This window comes from Saccopteryx bilineata, chromosome 2, assembly GCF_036850765.1.
Source record: "Saccopteryx bilineata isolate mSacBil1 chromosome 2, mSacBil1_pri_phased_curated, whole genome shotgun sequence".
Lineage (NCBI taxonomy): Eukaryota > Metazoa > Chordata > Mammalia > Chiroptera > Emballonuridae > Saccopteryx > Saccopteryx bilineata.
The window spans coordinates 382,329,796-382,347,855 of record NC_089491.1 but is presented as its reverse complement, the minus strand read 5'-3'; the positions used below and the strand labels follow the sequence as shown (position 1 = coordinate 382,347,855).

General features: G+C 46.1%; 1 protein-coding gene across 4 annotated transcripts in view; it reads right to left on the bottom strand.

Annotated features, from left to right (window-relative positions):
• The window catches only part of TOM1L1 (target of myb1 like 1 membrane trafficking protein), a 56,527-nt gene extending 39,498 nt beyond the window's left edge, over positions 1-17,029 (bottom strand). The window contains exons 1-5 of one of the 4 annotated variants that reach the window (XM_066263999.1): positions 16,818-17,029; positions 14,456-14,540; positions 10,234-10,312; positions 1,570-1,719; positions 863-988 (exon numbers count right to left, since the gene is read on the bottom strand). In XM_066263999.1, coding sequence (XP_066120096.1) covers positions 863-988; positions 1,570-1,719; positions 10,234-10,312; positions 14,456-14,540; positions 16,818-16,875 — 498 coding nt within the window. In that variant the 5' untranslated portion in view covers positions 16,876-17,029. Of the gene's footprint in view, positions 1-862; positions 989-1,569; positions 1,720-10,233; positions 10,370-14,455; positions 14,541-16,817 lie in introns of those variants that run through there. The other 3 variants (XM_066263998.1, XM_066264000.1, XM_066264001.1) reach the window with 3 other exon arrangements.
• Between the last annotated feature and the right edge of the window lie 1,031 nt (positions 17,030-18,060).

The window sequence follows — 18,060 nt, the reverse complement described above, 5'->3', positions numbered from 1 at the left end:
AGTGTTAACAGTTTAAAACTCTGAAAAGCATTAGCCAGCATGAGAACACATGTGATTACCTAGAACCAAGATGGCGAACCTTTTTATAAAAACCGCCCACTTTTGCAGTGCTGGTCAACCTGGTCCCTCCCGCCCACTAGTGTGCCTTCCATATTTCATGGTGGGGGTAGTGGAGCAACCAAATGGTGCTGCAATTGGCCCACCATGAAAGCTGGAATGCCCACTAGTTGGCGAGAGGGACCAGGTTGACCAGCACTGCAAAAGTGGGCGGTTTTTATAGAAAGGTTCGCCATCACGGACCTAGAAAGTCCCTTACAGACAGTGTCAGCAAGCAAGTATGAGACTACCTCGGGTGAAGACCCTTGCCTAGCGCCAACCCTTGCTTTTGAAAGCAGCCCTCTCATCTACGATAGCCACGTGATTTCTATGGGGAGCTATCAACTCATGCTTCTGCATGACTTCGGTTGTTTGTGCAGAAATAGAAAACTGACCCAGCTTGGTGCAGGGAGCCTCCTTCTCCCAGGTTCATAAAAAACTAAAGCTTTCACACAAAAATGGGAGAGCTACGTTATCCACTATATGGAAGAAGCTGGTCTACAATGAGAGCAAGGAATAAAGCAGATCGTCAGACGGTCACAGAGAAGCAGACAAGTAACCAGGCATCGGAGTGCTTGGCTCACGGTCATTCAAAAGACCCAGCTCACGCCAACCTTCGTGGGGCTTAGTTATCCTAGGAGCTACTGCCAACAGCCTTGTAATAAATTCATCTTTTTGCTTAAATTGAATAGAGCTAGGATTGCCCCTTGCAATGGGGAGAGATCCAATACTAACAGTCCACGTGAGTGACAGGCAGATGTCCTACCTCTCGTTCTGCGGCTTCAGCCTCGGCATCAGAGGGGGGAAAGTGAACACCTCTCTTAAGCAGGTCCAGGTAGACATCTTTCACTTCACTGACATCCACGCCTCCCGGGAAACCCTGGGACCAAGTCTGAGAACAACAGCACAAACACAACACCACCCGTAAGCTGGGGACAGAAAGTGAGAGGTGGACAATTATGGGCCTTACTCAGACAGAGAATGCTTCTGGTGAATGCCATGTGCAGAGACTAGAATAATAACATAAAATAGTTTTAATCATCAGACTCCCGTGCCTCAACATGTTAACCAAACCCTGGAATAGGGTGACTTTTTTGCTGTATTCAACCCAGAATGAACAGACACATTCTGCAACAGCCTCAGTAGCTCTTTAGCCAGATAACTTTGGAAGTCATCAGTTATCTCCTCTGCACATAGCTTTTATATCTGCAAACTGAATGTTCACATCACTCTCTTTCCTACCTGATGTGAATAAAACAGAAACAAAGAACAAGTAGGAAAATGACTACAAAATTTTAGAGGGGCAAAAAAGGGCACTATCCAATGCCAAAGAATTATTACACAGAAAATAAAACAGTAAAATGCTTACTAGCTCAACTGTAGATTTTGTAAAGGATCATTAAACCAATTGGTATGCAATTAATTCTCTAATTGTAGCAGTTCACCAGCCCATAAGGTGTACAAGAGCCTTACCTTGATGAAATTCAAAATCCTATTCTGAATGTTTAATGGCAAGGTGTATTTGGGATTCAGCAGCTTCGCCAGACTGTCTTTAACGAATTCCTTCTTCACAACCAGAGATTGGAAACTTGGACCACAGTTCTGCATGCACATGTCAATAAGCTAAATCAGAGAGAAATATTAAACAGTTAACTTCTTTGGTAAAACCATTTCCTACATAGAAGGTAAAAATCTGCTAAGTAACAATTACTACCAGCATTCTAATTAACAAATAGAATTTAGTGTCTACTAAAACATAAGACAAAATGTTAGGTTCTGGGAATGTGAGGAAGTATAAGGCATGATGTAAATTTTTCTTTCTTTCTTCTTTTTATTAAGTGAGAGATGGGAAGGTGGGGAGGCCAAGACTCCTGCATATGCCCCAACTGGGATCTACCTGGCAAGCTCCCTACAGGGAACTCTGTCCATCTGGGGCCACTGCTCTGTCGCTCAGCAACCAAGCTATTTCAGCACCTGAGGCAAAGCCATGGAACCATTCTCAGCGCCTGGGGCCAACTTGCTCAAACAATAGTCTTCTGTCCTGGTTTTATTAATGATGACATCCCCTCTCCCTGTCAAAAGTATTCTGGTCTGGATGATAAATTACACAGTCACCCTAAGTTATAAACCCTTATAGACAGATGTGATAACTGAGAGTCAGGAGGTTAAGACTTTTGGAAAAGGCTGGTCCCAAAACTGGGCTTCAAAAAATAGTTAAGTGCAAATGCATGTAGAGCTATATTTTATATGTGTAAATAATACTTATATATATTTACAGACACACACACACATACACAGGTGACAAGGCATATGGGTTATGAAGAAGATGAGTATTTTGGTCTGTAGAGCCTTCTTTATGAGGCAAACTGGGGACCCAGAGGAGGCAGGGTAGACAGAGTCTGGAGGGGAATCATTCAGACCATAGAGAAATCAGTGTGGCCGTGAAGAGTGGGTACGTTATCTTGAAAGCACTGAAAAGCTACTAAAGGGTTCTTGTTAGTCTGTCACCAGCACATCTCTGTCCTGAACTTGAGAGAAAGGTTAATGGTACAAAGTGGTACTCAGGAAAGGTGTTTTTTTTTTGTTTTGTTTTGTGGTTGTTGTTTTTTACAGAGATAGAGAGTCAGAAAGAGGGATGGGGACAGACAGACAGGAACGGAGAGAGATGAGAAGCATCAATCATCAGTTTTTTGTGGCAACACCTTAGTTGTTCATTGATTGCTTTCTCATATGTGCTTTGACTGCGGGCCTTCAGCAGACCGAGTAACCCCTTGCTCAAGCCAGCAACCTTGGGTCCAAGCTGGTGAGCTATTGCTTAAACCAGATGAGCTCGTGCTCAAGCTGGCGACCTCAGGGTCTTGAACCTGGGTCCTCCACATCCCAGTCCGATGCTCTATCCACTGTGCCACCGCCTGGATAAAGGTTTTTGAAGCAGCACTCTATGAGGGGAATTAGAGGGGAAAGGACCTGGAATGATAGAGAAATCCAGATGGGACCCACAAGGACAGGCCTAAACCAGGATGATAATGTGTACTAAGAAGGAAAAGACTTGAGAGTTAGGAAGGCAACTCTGGCTGGCTAGTTCAGCCATAGAGTGTCAGCCTGGCGTATGGACATTCCAAGTTCAATTCTCAGTCAGAGCACACAGGAGAAGTGACCATTGGCTTCTCCACTCCTCCCCCTTTCCCTTTCCTTCTCTATCTCTCTTTTCTCCCACAGCCATGGTTCAGTTGGAGCAAGTTGGCCCAGGGCACTGAAAATGGCTTCATGGCCTTGCCTCATGCACTAAAATAGCTCAGTTGTTAAGCAATGAATCAACGGGCCCCAGATGGGCAGAGCATTGCCCGGTAGGGGGCTTCCCAGTTGGGGTGCATGTAGAAGTCTGTCTCTCTGCCCCCCTGCTTCTCACTTAAAAAAAATTTAAAGAGAGAAAGAATTAGGAAGAAAGAACTTTCAACAACTGGCTTTTTGTCCAAAAAAAAGAAAGAAAAAGAAACAAAAAAAGATGATTGAAAGTTACGTTGCTGCCATTCTGCATGAGATCAATGGCAGCTTAAAGGAAATTTGGAAGAGGATGGGGTGGTATGACTGGTGCAGTGGTTTTCAAACGCTGCTCCACGGAGTGGAGTTGGTCCGTGGAAAAGTTAATCGACTGATGTTGTATGAAGATGACCTTGAAATTTCTGGCAGAAGGGCACCTGTCCACGGACCGGCAGTTGAAAACCACCAGTCAAGGGTAAAAAATGATGGTTCAAATTTAGATATCCTGAGCTTAAAAGTACTAGGAAATGAATGTTTGTGACCTTCCCAAATGCATACGTTGAAGTTCCTAATCTCTAATGCCCTGGGATTTGGAGGTAGGTAGGGCCTTTGATAGCTAATTAGGCCCTGAGGGGAGAGCTCTGAAGGATGAGATCAGTGCCCTTATAAAAATAAACTGGAATGGGATGGAAGATCCCTCTCTTGGCCATAGGAGGATGTCACGAGATAACCATGGCCCTCAACCCACACTGGAGTGTCAGCATCTTGATTTTGGACTTCATAGCTTCTAGAACGGTAAAAAACAAAGCTCTGGTATTTAAGCCCCCAGCCTACATCTGTGAGAGCCACGCGAGATGACTAAGACAGAAACGATGGTGACATGTGCGAGCAGAGAGGTCTAGCTGGGAACTGCGCATGCCCAGCTAGAGTTCAGGAGAGCATCTGGCCGCTTAGCAGAGATGGGGAACGGCTGGGACAGTGGGGTTCACCTGTTAGACTCATCTTTACGGGCACTAATCTCATTCATGAAAGCTCTAGTCTCATTACCTAACCACTCATCCAAGTCCCCAGCTCCAAAGAACAGTCCACAAAGGGGACCAAAGGGCAAGCATAGAACAAAGAGGACGTGGTCCTGGCTGGTCGGCTCAGGAGATAGAGTGTCAGCCTGGGGTACAAATGCCCCAGGTTTAATTCCCAGTCAGGGCACACAAGAGAAGTGACCATCTGTTTCTCTCCCACTCCTGCAGCCAGCGGCTCGACTGGTTCGAGAGTTGGCCCCGGACAGATGTTTCTGGGTGGATCCCAGTCAGGGTGCAGGCAGGCGTCTCTCTCCCCTGCTCTCACTTAAAAAAATAAAAAAGAAAACTAAAACAAAGAGAACATAACATTGGTAAAGTGTAAAGTCAAAAGAGGGCAGTCTCTGGAAAGGTGGCATGTCAGTGAAGAACTGGGACAGAAAAACACAACCAGTTTGTTGATTAGTGGGGTCATTAGTTGCCTTGAAAAAACAAAACAACAACAGGAAAAACAATCTTCAATAAAGAAACAGGGCAGATGGAGTTGGGGCTGAAGACCTGCACGCAGAATGCTGATCTCTAAAAGTGACCTAAAAACAAGATGAAACCTCTAGTTTTCATGCTACTAGCTCTTGGGTGACATCGAGAGGTCACCTCTCTGTGATCATGGATAGGTGACAGGGACAGGCATAATCATCTCTGCAGGAAAAGAGCCCTGGAAACGGACTCGACACCAATGTCTGTATTTATCCCGTCACTGGAGTGGCAATACAACACGAAGAAAGCATGAAAGCTGTAGTTTTAAGGGCAGCGTAGCAAAGGCAGTCAGGAAACGCAGAAGGTGCGCATGGGCAGGGGGAACTGGCAAGGCAAAGGAAGAGAACAACAAAATCCAAATCATGCGAGGATGAATCTATTTTAGTGCAAAACATATAGAATGACTCTATTGTAATGGAAAGATACATTGAAGAGGTGAATAACCAAAGACCTTTTGCTTGGTACATTTATTAAGAGTTTTTAGGAGGTGAGCTGCAGAGAGGAATGCCCCTCTTTCAATGGGAATTTATAGAACTACTGCATCCAATTGGCTAGGCAATCTTAGGCAGGACAGGCACCAAGCCTGACTTCCCCTCACAGTAAAATGACTGGTGGATTTCTTGCTCAACAGTCCATAAACCAATTTTTAGCTTTGGAGCTCCAAGATCTTATTATTAACAGGTAACATTCCCAGGAGGACACCTGTACAGAATCAAAGAGTCAACAGGAAACTCTGGGAATGGGAACATCTGGAGATGAGAGATCATGCCCTGCATGTTTTCCGGCTGGGATCTAGGACTACTTGCTTCTGCCTCATCTCTTATTAAAGTCACCAGCCCGCTTAGATGACCAATAACACCTGCTTGGGCAAATTTGAAATATTAAAATATGTTGCTTTTACACATTTTGAAATAGGGCTTTGGTGCAATATATGTGTGAAGATTGTGTTTAAATAACCTATCTTTGGAAATCACTGAACCAGGAAACCACAGTTGGGGAGGGACAGAGAACCGAGAGCCAGGGCGCCAAAGAGGCTCAAGAGTGTGCCAACTTTCGCGCCTGACTGCACAGCACATCCTCACAGGGAGCTCCATATCCTCGCCGGCCATAACTCGCCTTCTTGTAAGGCTGGTGAACCAGAACGCGTATGAACAGCCTGACGCAGAGAAGGACTCCAATAAATGCTAACTACTTTTTAATATTTTTATTGAATTTATTGGGGTGACATTGGTTAAAATTATACAGGTTTCCAGTCTACAATCCTATCACATCATCTGTATACTGTACTGTGAGTCTACCAGCCCCAGTCAAGTCTCCTTCCATCATCACTGATCCCCTCTTCCCCTTCTCTACCTCCCCCACCCCCTTTCCCTCTGGAAATCACCAAATGGCTGTCTATTTCACCAGCCCTCCCAACCCCCCCACAAACCTCCACAGCTGTCAGACTGATTTTTTTATGAGTCCGTTGCTAATCTGTTTGTTTAAATGGTAACTATTTGATCACCTGCTTCCATAGGTAACTCTCTTATCTCCTCCGAGAAACTAGAAGAGAAAGAGCTCGCTGGCGGTTTTAGTTCTCAGGGTGTCTGAACCAAGCACAGAAACCCAGGCCCCGGGGACAGCCAGGCTGAGAAAAGACACCCCCAAGGTCCGAGGAACAGCCACCCGAGTGCTGAGCTCACTCTACAAGCTCCTGGAGTGACAAACGAGTTTCACACCAATTCTGAAGTCCCCACAGCTCCCCGCCAAGGGGGAGCTCCACAGAGGCTTATTAATTAACTGATTCCCAGGAACCCGTTCAACCACTTTCCAACGTGCAATAATAATTGCATCTTGCGGAGATGAACTGACTCACTCAAGAAAAGACGAGCTGAAGAGTTATAAATCCTGGTAATAAAATGCTTTTCATAAAACAACACTATGGGCTTCTTGACAAAACCACCCCACCAAGTGATGGGAGGAAGTCACAGTGCAGTCACAGCCCAGGGGGGACCTGACCCGGGCTCACACGCCCATGGAGAACCCAAAGGACGAGTGAGAGAAAGAACATCTGTAATTGACTCTGGCACGCTCTCATCACTTCACAGAAATACATCGGAAATATCATCATAGATGAGGACTCACTTGTAAAGATTTTATTGGTAAACATGTAATTGCTTTTGACACACGTTAGAAGGGTGCCTTCCTCCATGACTAATTTCCATCACCATCAAGTCTGGCTGAACACGACTGAAGTCAGTTCTGAAGCCTAAAATAACACACTTCTGCAGTGCAGGGGGTGAGGTGATTAGGCCGCTAAATATCCAGTCTGGGCAAATCTGCAAGAAGCTATCGAGAGTCAAAGGCTTATTTAAAGAATAATCGAAGAAGCAGGGACCTTGATGAACTCTGACCTTCACGAGAGGCTCCTCTGCTGCCCCCCTAACCTGTGACTCTCCCCCTTATCTGGGCACAGGTTTGAGATGCGTTGGTTCTCACGCACTGGCATGGAAATGATGAGGTGGAGGCAGCCCGGCTCCCTGAGCTGGACCAGGTCGCGGGCACAGGCACTAGCTCGCAGTGAGGCTTGAGAGATCAGACCACAGGAAGGGAAGGAAGAGTGGGAGCCCTAAGCACAAAGGGGGGTCAGAGGGGTCAGAAGAAAGAACTCTCTGGAAGAACCTAGCTTCCTCAGCGAAGGGCCCTGGTCGCCCACGGAGGGGAGGAACCGCGACGGGGAAAGGTCCGGAGACGGAGAGAAGAAACAACCCCAGAGACGGCACGTAGACGAGAGAGGAGACAAACTCAGGATAGAGAATCACCTTCTGTGAGGAGGTGAAACGATTCCACGTGCTAAGACAGGAAGTGGTGTAAATTCATCCTCTGCTCTTCTCTGCCTGCCTCAAGCTTCCCAACCTTCGGCAGCCTGGCGATAGTCTAGGGTCCGCTTCTTTCCAAAGTCACGTGCGTTTCTACCCAAATTCTGTGGTACCTCCCATTAGCTACTGAGTGCTTTTGAGGACGAGGAGAGGTGGTGTTGAGAGTGGGGCTTTAAATCATTAATTCAACCTCTGAAGCATCGATTTATGGGTCCTGCCCCAGGCGTGAAGGACTTGAAGACACAAAAGAAACCCAATAGCCACAAGGATATAAAGTAAAGCACAGGAAATACAGTCACTAATATCGCGATAACTACATGGATGGATCGAGCTGGGTAAAGGAAGTATCGAGGGAAACACTGTGCAAAGTAGGCAACTGTCTAGCCCAGGGGTCCCCAAACTTTTACATGGGCGGCCAGTTCACTGTCCCTCAGACTGTTGGAGGGCCGGACTATAAAAAAAACTATGAACAAATCCCTAGGCACACTGCACATATCTTATTTTAAAGTAAAAAAACAAAATGGGAACAAAGACAATATTTAAAATAAAGAACAAGTAAATTTAAATCAACAAACTGACCAGTATTTCAATGGGAACTATGCTCCTCTCACTGACCACCAATGAAAGAGGTGCCCCTTCCGGAAGTGCGGCGGGGGGCCGGATAAATGGCCTCAGGGGGCTGCATGCGGCCCGCGGGCCGTAGTTTGGGGACCCCTGGTCTAACCACTCAAATGTATACCTGAAACACAAAATATTGAAAAAAAATAAATAAAATGCCTGAGCAAATGAAAAAAACAAAACAAAAAACACAGTGCCCCCTTCTTGAAAGAGGCATGATTTGCTCTGAGAAACAAGATGGCACAGGGCAAGGGCAAGGCATCTAGAACTTGAGGGCAATGGCACTTAAATCTTGGGGGAGAATCACTTAATCTCACTGGTCTCAGTTTCTCCATCTGTGAAATGGGGTTAATAATACAACCACTTGGCAGGGTTGTCAAGAGCATCGATCAGGTATTGGGCAAAGGTTTATTCCATCATTGCTCCATTGTACAGATATTTCTACTGAACTTCCTTGTTCCTCTCCAGGGTCCCCGCCATTCTGTGATCTCCCTGAGGTGGCTGCTATGGGTGATAGACAGAGAGGAGTTAAAAAACGATGAAAGAGGAAAATGCCTCTAAAACTAGATTCAGCTCCCAACTTGAAAATTTTCTTTAGTGAGAGCATCATTAAGACTTTTTCTCACCTGCAGGCAGTGGCGCAGTGGATAGAACACAGGACTGGGATGCAAAGGACCCAGGTTTGAAACCCCGAGGTCGCAGGCTTGAGTTCGGGCTCACCAGCTTGCGGGGTCGCTGGCTTGAGCGTAGATCATAGACATGACCCCATGGTCGCTAGCTTGAGTCCAAAGGTCACTGGCTCAAGCAAGGGGTCACTGTTTGGCTATAGCTCCCCCCCCCATCAAGGCTCATAAGAGAAAGCAATCAATGAACAACTAAGGTGCCACAATGAAGAATCGATGCTTCTCTCTCCCTCCTGTCTGTCTGTCCCTATCCCTGTGTCTTCCTCTCTTAAAAAAAAAAAAAGACGTTTTCTCATTCAGTTACTCTCCAAGGAAGCAAGATGTGAGAGGTTTCGTTCCCATGATACCAGGAAAGGGGAGCTGTGCTCATCTCTGCCCCACGGCCCTCCTGACAAACACTCCCAAAGCCCCGAAGAGCAGCGTGACATCGGCCGATGAGTGCCATAACCATGCGTGGCCTGGGCTGGGCTGGGCTGAGGTCCCCAGGCATGCGGGAGAATCAGAAAGCCACACGGCTCACTCTCAGGCAGCAGGCAAGGATGGCAAAACATTCCAAAGTAGAAAGGGCAACTCACCAAAGTGACTGAAGAGGTCACATGGCCAAGGATGGAGGGAAAATGGTAACAGGTCAAGTAAGTGTCCATATCCAATTCACAGACAATATGGTGCACAGATAGGAAAATTACTTCAATCAACAAAGAGCTTCTTCCCAATTGTAACAAGCACCAGAACTTGGTGGAAACTTAAAGGGCCAGCACCTCAGAATGCCACCAAGGCGGTTCAAGTGCAACTCAAAGCCAGCCAGGAAGCATTTTTCAAGACTTCAATTCCCACCCATGTGAACCAGAGACACACACTTTGTGATCAGCTCAGTATCTACAGATTTAACTACCAGTTCCCATCTCCCGACTAGGAAACACTAATTTTCTAACACTCTTTACACCAAATTAAATTCTATTATAACCAACTAAACTCTCTTGATTCTGCAATTCTCACTAAAGAGTTTTAATTCAAATTGTAAATAACTTCTGGCTAACCTATGAATTATCTCAGAATGTGTGTGTGTATGTGTGTGTGCGTATTTTTTTTTTTAATCCCAGAATCAAAATGTGACTTTAGCTTGGGAAACCCTAGAGTCCTTAATTATAACATGAAAGTACTTACTGACAAGGTAAGTTCGATTTCCTTATGATTGTAGTTTTTGGAAATCCTTTTCTTCAAAGCTTTTACTGCATCTTTTGGCCTACAGCAGTGAATACAAGGTAATCATCAATTTCCGCGTATCTGCAAAGAACAGTTCCTGAAAAGCAACATGCATTGAGAAAAGAGGAGCTGCTAAGAAGACCAGGGCCTTGGTTCTGGCACGGGACCCCAGGCAACACTTCTCAATCCCGTGTCCTCAGACATCTGGGCTGCAACTACCCTCCTCCCTTGTGACAATCAAACTCTAGCACTGTTGACAATAAAAACTGGAAACTTAAATAGCCAATAATGTGGGAATGAATAGATAACTTGTGGTAGTTAGTCCCTATTAAGAAATACTCTGTGGCTAATGGGAGAATAATTAAGATATGGAAACAAAGAGTCTTATGTTAGTAGCAAAGGGAGGGGGCTATGATTCAATACACCGGAATGTTCCCTACAGGTGTTTGTTGGGTGGTAGAGTCATTTGTGATTTTTACTTTATATTTATTTACGTTTTATAAATTTTCTCTGAGATTCATGCATCACTCATATAAATGTATTTTTGAACATTTTTTATTTAAAATTAAATTTTAACCAGTCACTCACACAAAAATTTACATAAGAGGATTATTTAGAAAGCAGTACCATGTACAACAGGGGTCCCCAAATTTTTTAGACAGGGGGCCAGTTCACTGTCCCTCAGACCATTGGAGGGCCAGACTATAAAAAAAACTATGGCCCTGGCCGGTTGGCTCAGCGGTAGAGCGTCGGCCTGGCGTGTGGGGGACCCGGGTTCGATTCCTGGCCAGGGCACACAGGAGAAGCGCCCATTTGCTTCTCCACCCCCACCCCTCCTTCCTCTCTGTCTCTCTCTTCCCCTCCCACAGCCAAGGCTCCATTGGAGCAAACATGGCCCGGGCGCTGGGGATGGCTCCTTGGCCTCTGCCCCAGGCGCTAGAATGGCTCTGGTCGCGGCAGAGCGATGCCCCAGAGGGGCAGAGCATCGCCCCCTGGTGGGCAGAGCGTCGCCCCTGGTGGGTGTGCCGGGTGGATCCCGGTCGGGCGCATGCGGGAATCTGTCTCACTGTCTCTCCCCGTTTCCAGCTTCAGAAAAAACAAACAAACAAACAAAAACTATGAACAAATCCCTATGCACACTGCACATCTTATTTTAAAGTAAAAAAACAAAAAGGGAACAAAGACAATATTTAAAATAAAGAACAAGTAAATTTAAATCAACAAATTGACCAGTATTTCAATGGGAACTATGCTCCTCTCACTGACCACCAATGAAAGAGGTGCCCCTTCCGGAAGTGCAGCGGGGGGCCGGATAAATGGCCTCAGGGGGCCGCATGTGGCCCGCGGGCCGTAGTTTGGGGACCCCTGATGTACAATGTATTTATGCCCATGTCATTTCCAACAGAAAGGTTATAACCATTTTGATGAAGTCTACTAGTATTTCCCGAGTATCCTATAGGCAGAGGATGTCGGAGGAATTACAACAAACTAGGTCCACCTCTGATATGCTACAATTTTATGTGACAAAAGGAAGAACTATGTAGTATTAAGTAGAGGGTCAAAATTTACTTTGAGATGGTCACAAAGCACACACTTCCAGTGAACGGAACTAAACAAGTCATGGGCTGTAATCAACAGCATGACGACTGTAATTGTAGTTAGCACTGCTATAGGGTCTACCAGTGGTGGTCAACCTGGTCCCTGCCGCCCACTAGTGGGCGTTCCAGCTTTCATGGTGGGCGGTAGCGGTGCAACCAAAGTATAAATAAAAAGATAGATTTAACTATAGTAAGTTGTTTTATAAAGATTTATTCTCCAAAAATCATTAGCAATTGAAAAAACTCTTTCAACTGCTGCATTAGTTCCAGGGCTGCAAAATGTAAATTGAACAAGAATAAATAAATTTTCACATGGAAAAAAAAAAAAAGATTTATTCTGCCAAACTTAGCAAAATCCGACATAAAATACTTGGTAATTAATTATTATTATATGCTTTAACTTGCTGTAACTCTGCTTTATAAATTTTATAAAGTAAAGTTACTTCCCTACTTTATAAATCACCATTACTGTGGAACCAGTGGGTGGTTAGAAAATTTTACTACTAACGGAGATACAAAAGTGGGCGGTAGGTGTAAAAAGGTTGACTACCCCTGGGGTATACTGTATTTGACAGTTGCTGAGAGTAGACTGTAAAAGCTCTCATCATGAAGAAAAACACTTTTCATTAACTACTATATATTAAGTGAGGAATGTCAACTAAACTTACTGTGTTGGGCATTTTGTAATATATGTATGTCGAATCATTATGCTGTACACTTGAAACTCAGACAATGGAATATGTCGATTATATCTCAATAAAACTGGAAAAAAATACAAATCCTTTTTACATATTATCTTCCAATTTTGTTACGTTTGCATGAATAGATTTCTATTACATGATAATAATTCTAGAATATTACATATGTATGGTTCCATGGTATTGTCACGACAGAGGGTCCTTGGGTTACGACACAGTTCTGTTCCTACAATGTGACATAACCTGAATTTTGGTGTAAGTTGAAACACACCCTAGTCTAACACAAACAGAACACTTGCACTTTTAGTCTAACATGGCGTGGGTGAGGGTACTGGGGGATGCCAACCCCCTCACTCATGAGCCGCGTCACTGCGTCTTCTTCCGCCCTGCGCAACCAAACCAGTTCGCCCATGTAGTCCCTAAGTACGAGGCTAACGGCATAAGCCGAAAAACTCATGTCTCAATTTTTTTAAGTTTTTATAGGAGTGAACATTGTAAACATCGTATGTCGAGACTGTCATAACCCACGGACCCCCGTACTATAAAATGCAATATTATATAGATTTTTTTCCTATATTTCTAAAAAAAATCCTACATAAAATCTAGAATTAAAGTCTTGGAAAAGTTTAAATACCGTTTTAAGAGAAAAAAAAAATGGCTTTGAAATTCCCTTTGGTATTATCAGTGAAGAAATTAGCATTACCAATGAAGAAAGGGTCCAGGGAAGAACCAAATACTGTAAGCAAGATTACAGAGAAAGGACCATCAACACTTTAAACTACTAACCAAAGCCGGCCCTGGCTGGTTGGCTCAGTGGTAGAGCGTCAGCCTGGTGTGCAGGAGTCCCGGGTTCGATTCTCAGCCAGGGCACACAGGAGAAGTGCCCATCTGCTTCTCCACCCCTCCCCCTTTCCTTTCTCTCTGTCTCTCTCTTCCCCTCCGCAGCCGAGGCTCCACTGGAGCAGAGTTGGCCCGGGCGCTGGGGGTGGCTCTGTGGCCTCTGCCTCAGGCGCTAGAATGGCTCTGATTGCAACAGAGCATCGCCCCCTGGTGGGCATGCCTGGTGGATCCCGGTCGGCCACATGCGGGAGTCTGTCTGACTTCAGAAAAAAACAAAAATAAACAAACAAACTACTAACCATAGCCACTTCCCACTGCTATAATCAATAATTGTGAGGTGCTCTCCATCAACATAAACTACACAAAATCTCTGCCATCACATCACTTTAACATACACAGTAAAATTAACCGAATTGTAGCCCTCAGAACAATCTGTATTTCAGACTAAATTCCCAAATCAGTTGGCCTCCTTAACAATTTAAAAAAAAACTTCGATTCTTTTAACATTTAAAAGTATAACAAAAGATAGTACGTCATTTAAGAACATAGCACGAACATGGGACAAGTTGGCCTTCAGAGAGAAAAAAAAACTGTCTTGTGACAGGGAGAGGAAGGAAAGATTGCTAGGTTACTTCTTGGTGACAATAATGACAACTGCCCAAGACATGTCACCCCAGGAGTCCACAGATTCTTGATAATATTTTTCAGTTAGAAAAACATAAAATTATGGGCAATCAGAGCAGGGGAAATTCCTACAAAAGAAAACAATCTCTCTTTAAAAAAAAATGTTTTTTTCTTAAAGAACAAGGAATTCGAGCCAAATTCCTTGGAAAGGGAAAAGAGGAGAGAAATTATAATGGATTCTCAAGACATTGCACATGCTGAAACAAGCAGCTCTAATACTTCAACCTGACATGTTTTCAAACGGCAGTGGGGACCAGCAAAACACTATTCAACAAGAAAACCAAAGGGTTTGCCAGAGAAAAGGCACTGTCGTTCTGAGGCTTCTTATCAGAGGCAAAGGCAAGAACCACAGTGTGTACTCACCCATCGTTGGCAGTGTTAATTACGTCACAAATGTGCATGAACTGGCCCCAGTCTTCAGTCTGAACTCCAGCAAATGTAGCCTTTTCTGCAAAGAAAAAGTTGTTGTGTTGACTCTGAGCTACAACAGAATTAAAAAATGTCTGGTCTTCCTGGGAAAAAAAAAAAAGAACAACAACAAAATACCTGCCTGAGTTTTGCTCGTAAGGACCATTAAGTTTATTACCAAAGGGCAAGGAGATGTTTTTTCACCTGAGCAGTTCCCAGTAATTCAGGATTCATTCAGAACCCAAGTTCAGAGTGCTGCTGTAGCAACAGTAATGAGTGACCTATTCAAAAAGAGGGCAGGAACAGCCGGGAGCGGGCTGGGCTGCGAGGCTGAAAAGGGACTGCTCACTCTCCACCGGCCTGTTCTCAGAGGACGAGCAGCTGTTGAGCACCGCGTACAAGGTGAAGTGCAGTGCTCAGAATTCTGGCTTCTACCGTTTCCTTGAACCTCCTGTTGGAGATGAGGAGACAGAAGCTCAGAGAAGTATGCTAAGCTATGCAGCCTGTACAAGGTGCTGGCATTCAAATCAAAGTCGTTAGATGGCACTTTTTGTTTCTTAACATCATTTATTCTCCTGGGGGAGGGGGCATTAAGAAAAAGAGAGACGAAGTACTGAAACTATCTGTGTCCTTTAGCAGGAGAGCAAGGTCACTCCTAGCACCGGTAGTAACTAACCAGTGGCACCAGGCCAACGAAAACATTCAGATATTTTTTCCTCTCCAGACATCCTCCTTAAGAATACAAAATGCTGTCTGGGAAGGGTAATGGAACACTCAACCTGAAGGAGCTGGACATCTTTCCTACAAGAAAGAAGATCCCTCAGCATAAAAATACCCGGTCTAGGGGAACAGTGATGAGAAAATTAGAAAGGCTAGCAAAGCAAAAGAAAGAATACAGGTTTGGTTGGGGAAACTGCTTCCCATTTAGAAGAGAACTCTTTGAATTTGGCATTCAATGGCCAAACCTGACCTGGCTTGTGTTGTTTTGGCATATACTATCATTATTCCTTCTGTAAGATTCCTTGTCTCCTCATTCCATGCGTTCACCCATCTTCCTATAAAACTCCTATTCACCCTTCAAAACCCATGGTAGAGTTCATTTCTCCCTTTTCATAAGTTTGGAGTGTTTTACATTTTTCTTGTGTTGTATGGGCACCATATTATAGTTACTACATAATTGTGTTCATCTTCCCTACAGAATTGTGCATTCCCTGAGGGTTGAAGCTTTGCCTTGTCCAGGTTCAAGCGGTCCGTCAGTACATATGTCTGCAGCCTTCAAGAATTCAACAGCCTAGGTAGGAATATGCAACTGAATCCATCTCTGCTCAGAGTTGATTTAATATCCAATAGGGATATAGCCAGCAACTGCTTAGAAATTATTTCCTCCTCGTTGATAGTTATCCCCACCATTTTATTAAGATGTGGGAACTAAAAGTTCAGGTTAAGTTGTGTGTTTCGTGTCACAGGGCAGCTAATTAAGGTACAGCCCAAACTCTCCAAATCTGAATCCCCTCACTACACTAAGTTTCTGACACTACCATGTTTTGCCTGGCATCTTAGGCACTGATGCCACACCTGGTTCCCAAAGGAGGCATCTGGGAGAAGAGGGAGAACTGAGCTGGAGCTGGTGCTGGTGGAACCGAAAGTCACTGGCTTCTGCAGACAATGGTCAGATATAGCCACACGAGAAGTACGTTAGGCAGATACCTGCGTGGTCCCTGGTGTCTTGAGACGCCTCTGGTGACTCCAGATGGCTCCTCTGCTTCCCACTTCCTAAACTCCAGGTCCCAGCACGTTCAATCTCTTTGTTTACCCAGAAAAATAACTCCGGGTGTAAGGGCTGGGCGCCAGGCAGAACTGGTTTGCAGGGCGCTGCCTCTCACAGTGAGGTTACATCACGTAACCTCCGTGACCGTTCCAGTCCTCTGTAAACCGGTCCTAACAATTCTGTGCCTTGGGGGTGAAGACACTTTTGGGGTAACCCTGGCAGAGGAGTTTAAGCCCTCTCTTCTCCTCTCCTTGGAGAGGCCCAAACACTCCACACCTGACTCCCACGTGTGGCTCACCTGTTAGGATCCACTCCCCAGGAGGCATACACCGGGAGGCAGATTTTAAAGGGAATTCTAAAGAGTCAGACATTTAAAAAATGCCTCAATGGAGCCGGGTGGTATGCGGGCACCCTGGGAAAGTTGCAGGGGGGAAGGGATTTTCTCAAACTTGGACCAACTGTCCTCCGCAGGCCTAGAAGGGAGTCAAACGGGAAGAGTCCCCCGGTCCCCAAAAGTCTGCCCGGGCGTCTTCCCCCGCGCCTCTTTACCTATAAGGTGGCCCACGGAGGTCGCATAGGGATCCCGGTGACTCTTTCCAAACGCCATGGTAGCCCGAGAGAGCCGGGCCCAGGAAAGACGCCGCCACGGTTCTCGGGCTCCGACTCCACCCGCTCGGTGTCCCTGGCTCCTCCTCTTCGCCCGAGCGTTTCCCGGGTTCCAGGCGGAGGCTGGGCGACCTGCCCCGCCACTGCGGGGCGCCCGGGCCCAGGCACAGGGAGCGGGGGCGGGGACACGGGGCGGGACACCGGGCGGGGCTCCCGGGCGCCGGGCGCACCTGCCTCGCGCCCCGCGGACCCGCAAGGAGGCGCCACCGGCTCCAGGTGGGACCAGTGGGCGGCGGCCGCCACGTGGAAACTGTAGAAGGGACACCGGACGCTCGCTCCGGACCCAGGTGGGCTTGTCGCGCCCGCGGAGCCGAGGACCTTGGAGCCACAGCCTGGGAATTAGAGATTGCAGCTGGGATCCCGCCGCCTGCTGGGCAAACTGCTGCTTTTTCTCGGCGCCTCCTGCTCCCCCTTGTAGCGAAAGAAATAGGGGGTTAATAACACAAATCTCAGGATTATCGTGAGAATTAGGGACGTAAACCGCTTAGGACGGTGTCTGGCACCCACAAAATACATATTTAACCACGGAATGAATCGAGTAGCTACACATATTTACTGCCACCGCCACCCTCGTCCCTGGGATCTGAAGTGGAGGTGTGTCCCTTGTCCTTTAAAGCTGCAGGTAACGGATTGGCTTTGAATATAGGGGCCTTCCCAGAGCCGGCGTCCTTTGTATGACTTTTACTTCCTGAGGGACCGCAGGGCACCGCCCTGCAAACTTTGGGTTTCTAGCCCTCCCCCTTGGCAGCTGCGTTTTCCAGCCTTGCCGAGTAGAGGGAAGGGTCTGTCTCGTACTGGGCGCAGAGTGTGTTTGGCCTCAGGACAGCTTTGGAATGTAAATCCTGGCTGGCTTAAGCCGCCAACCCCTTTCCAGCTTCCCTTTAAGAAGTGGAATTTATCTCCTTTTCCTGTGCATCAATTAACATCTGGTTACCGCTGTTAATCTCCAGCGATGCGAGGGCCTGCGAGAGAGCAGGGTGTCTCCACGTGATGGCAGTTAGCCCTAGGATGGGATCCCCGCCTCTAGAACTTGCTTCCTTCTGTGAACTTGGGCCCAGTTCCACAAACCCTTCTTTGGCCCTGGAAATGGGGACAAGAGAGATAAAGAGATCAAAGACTAATTTAT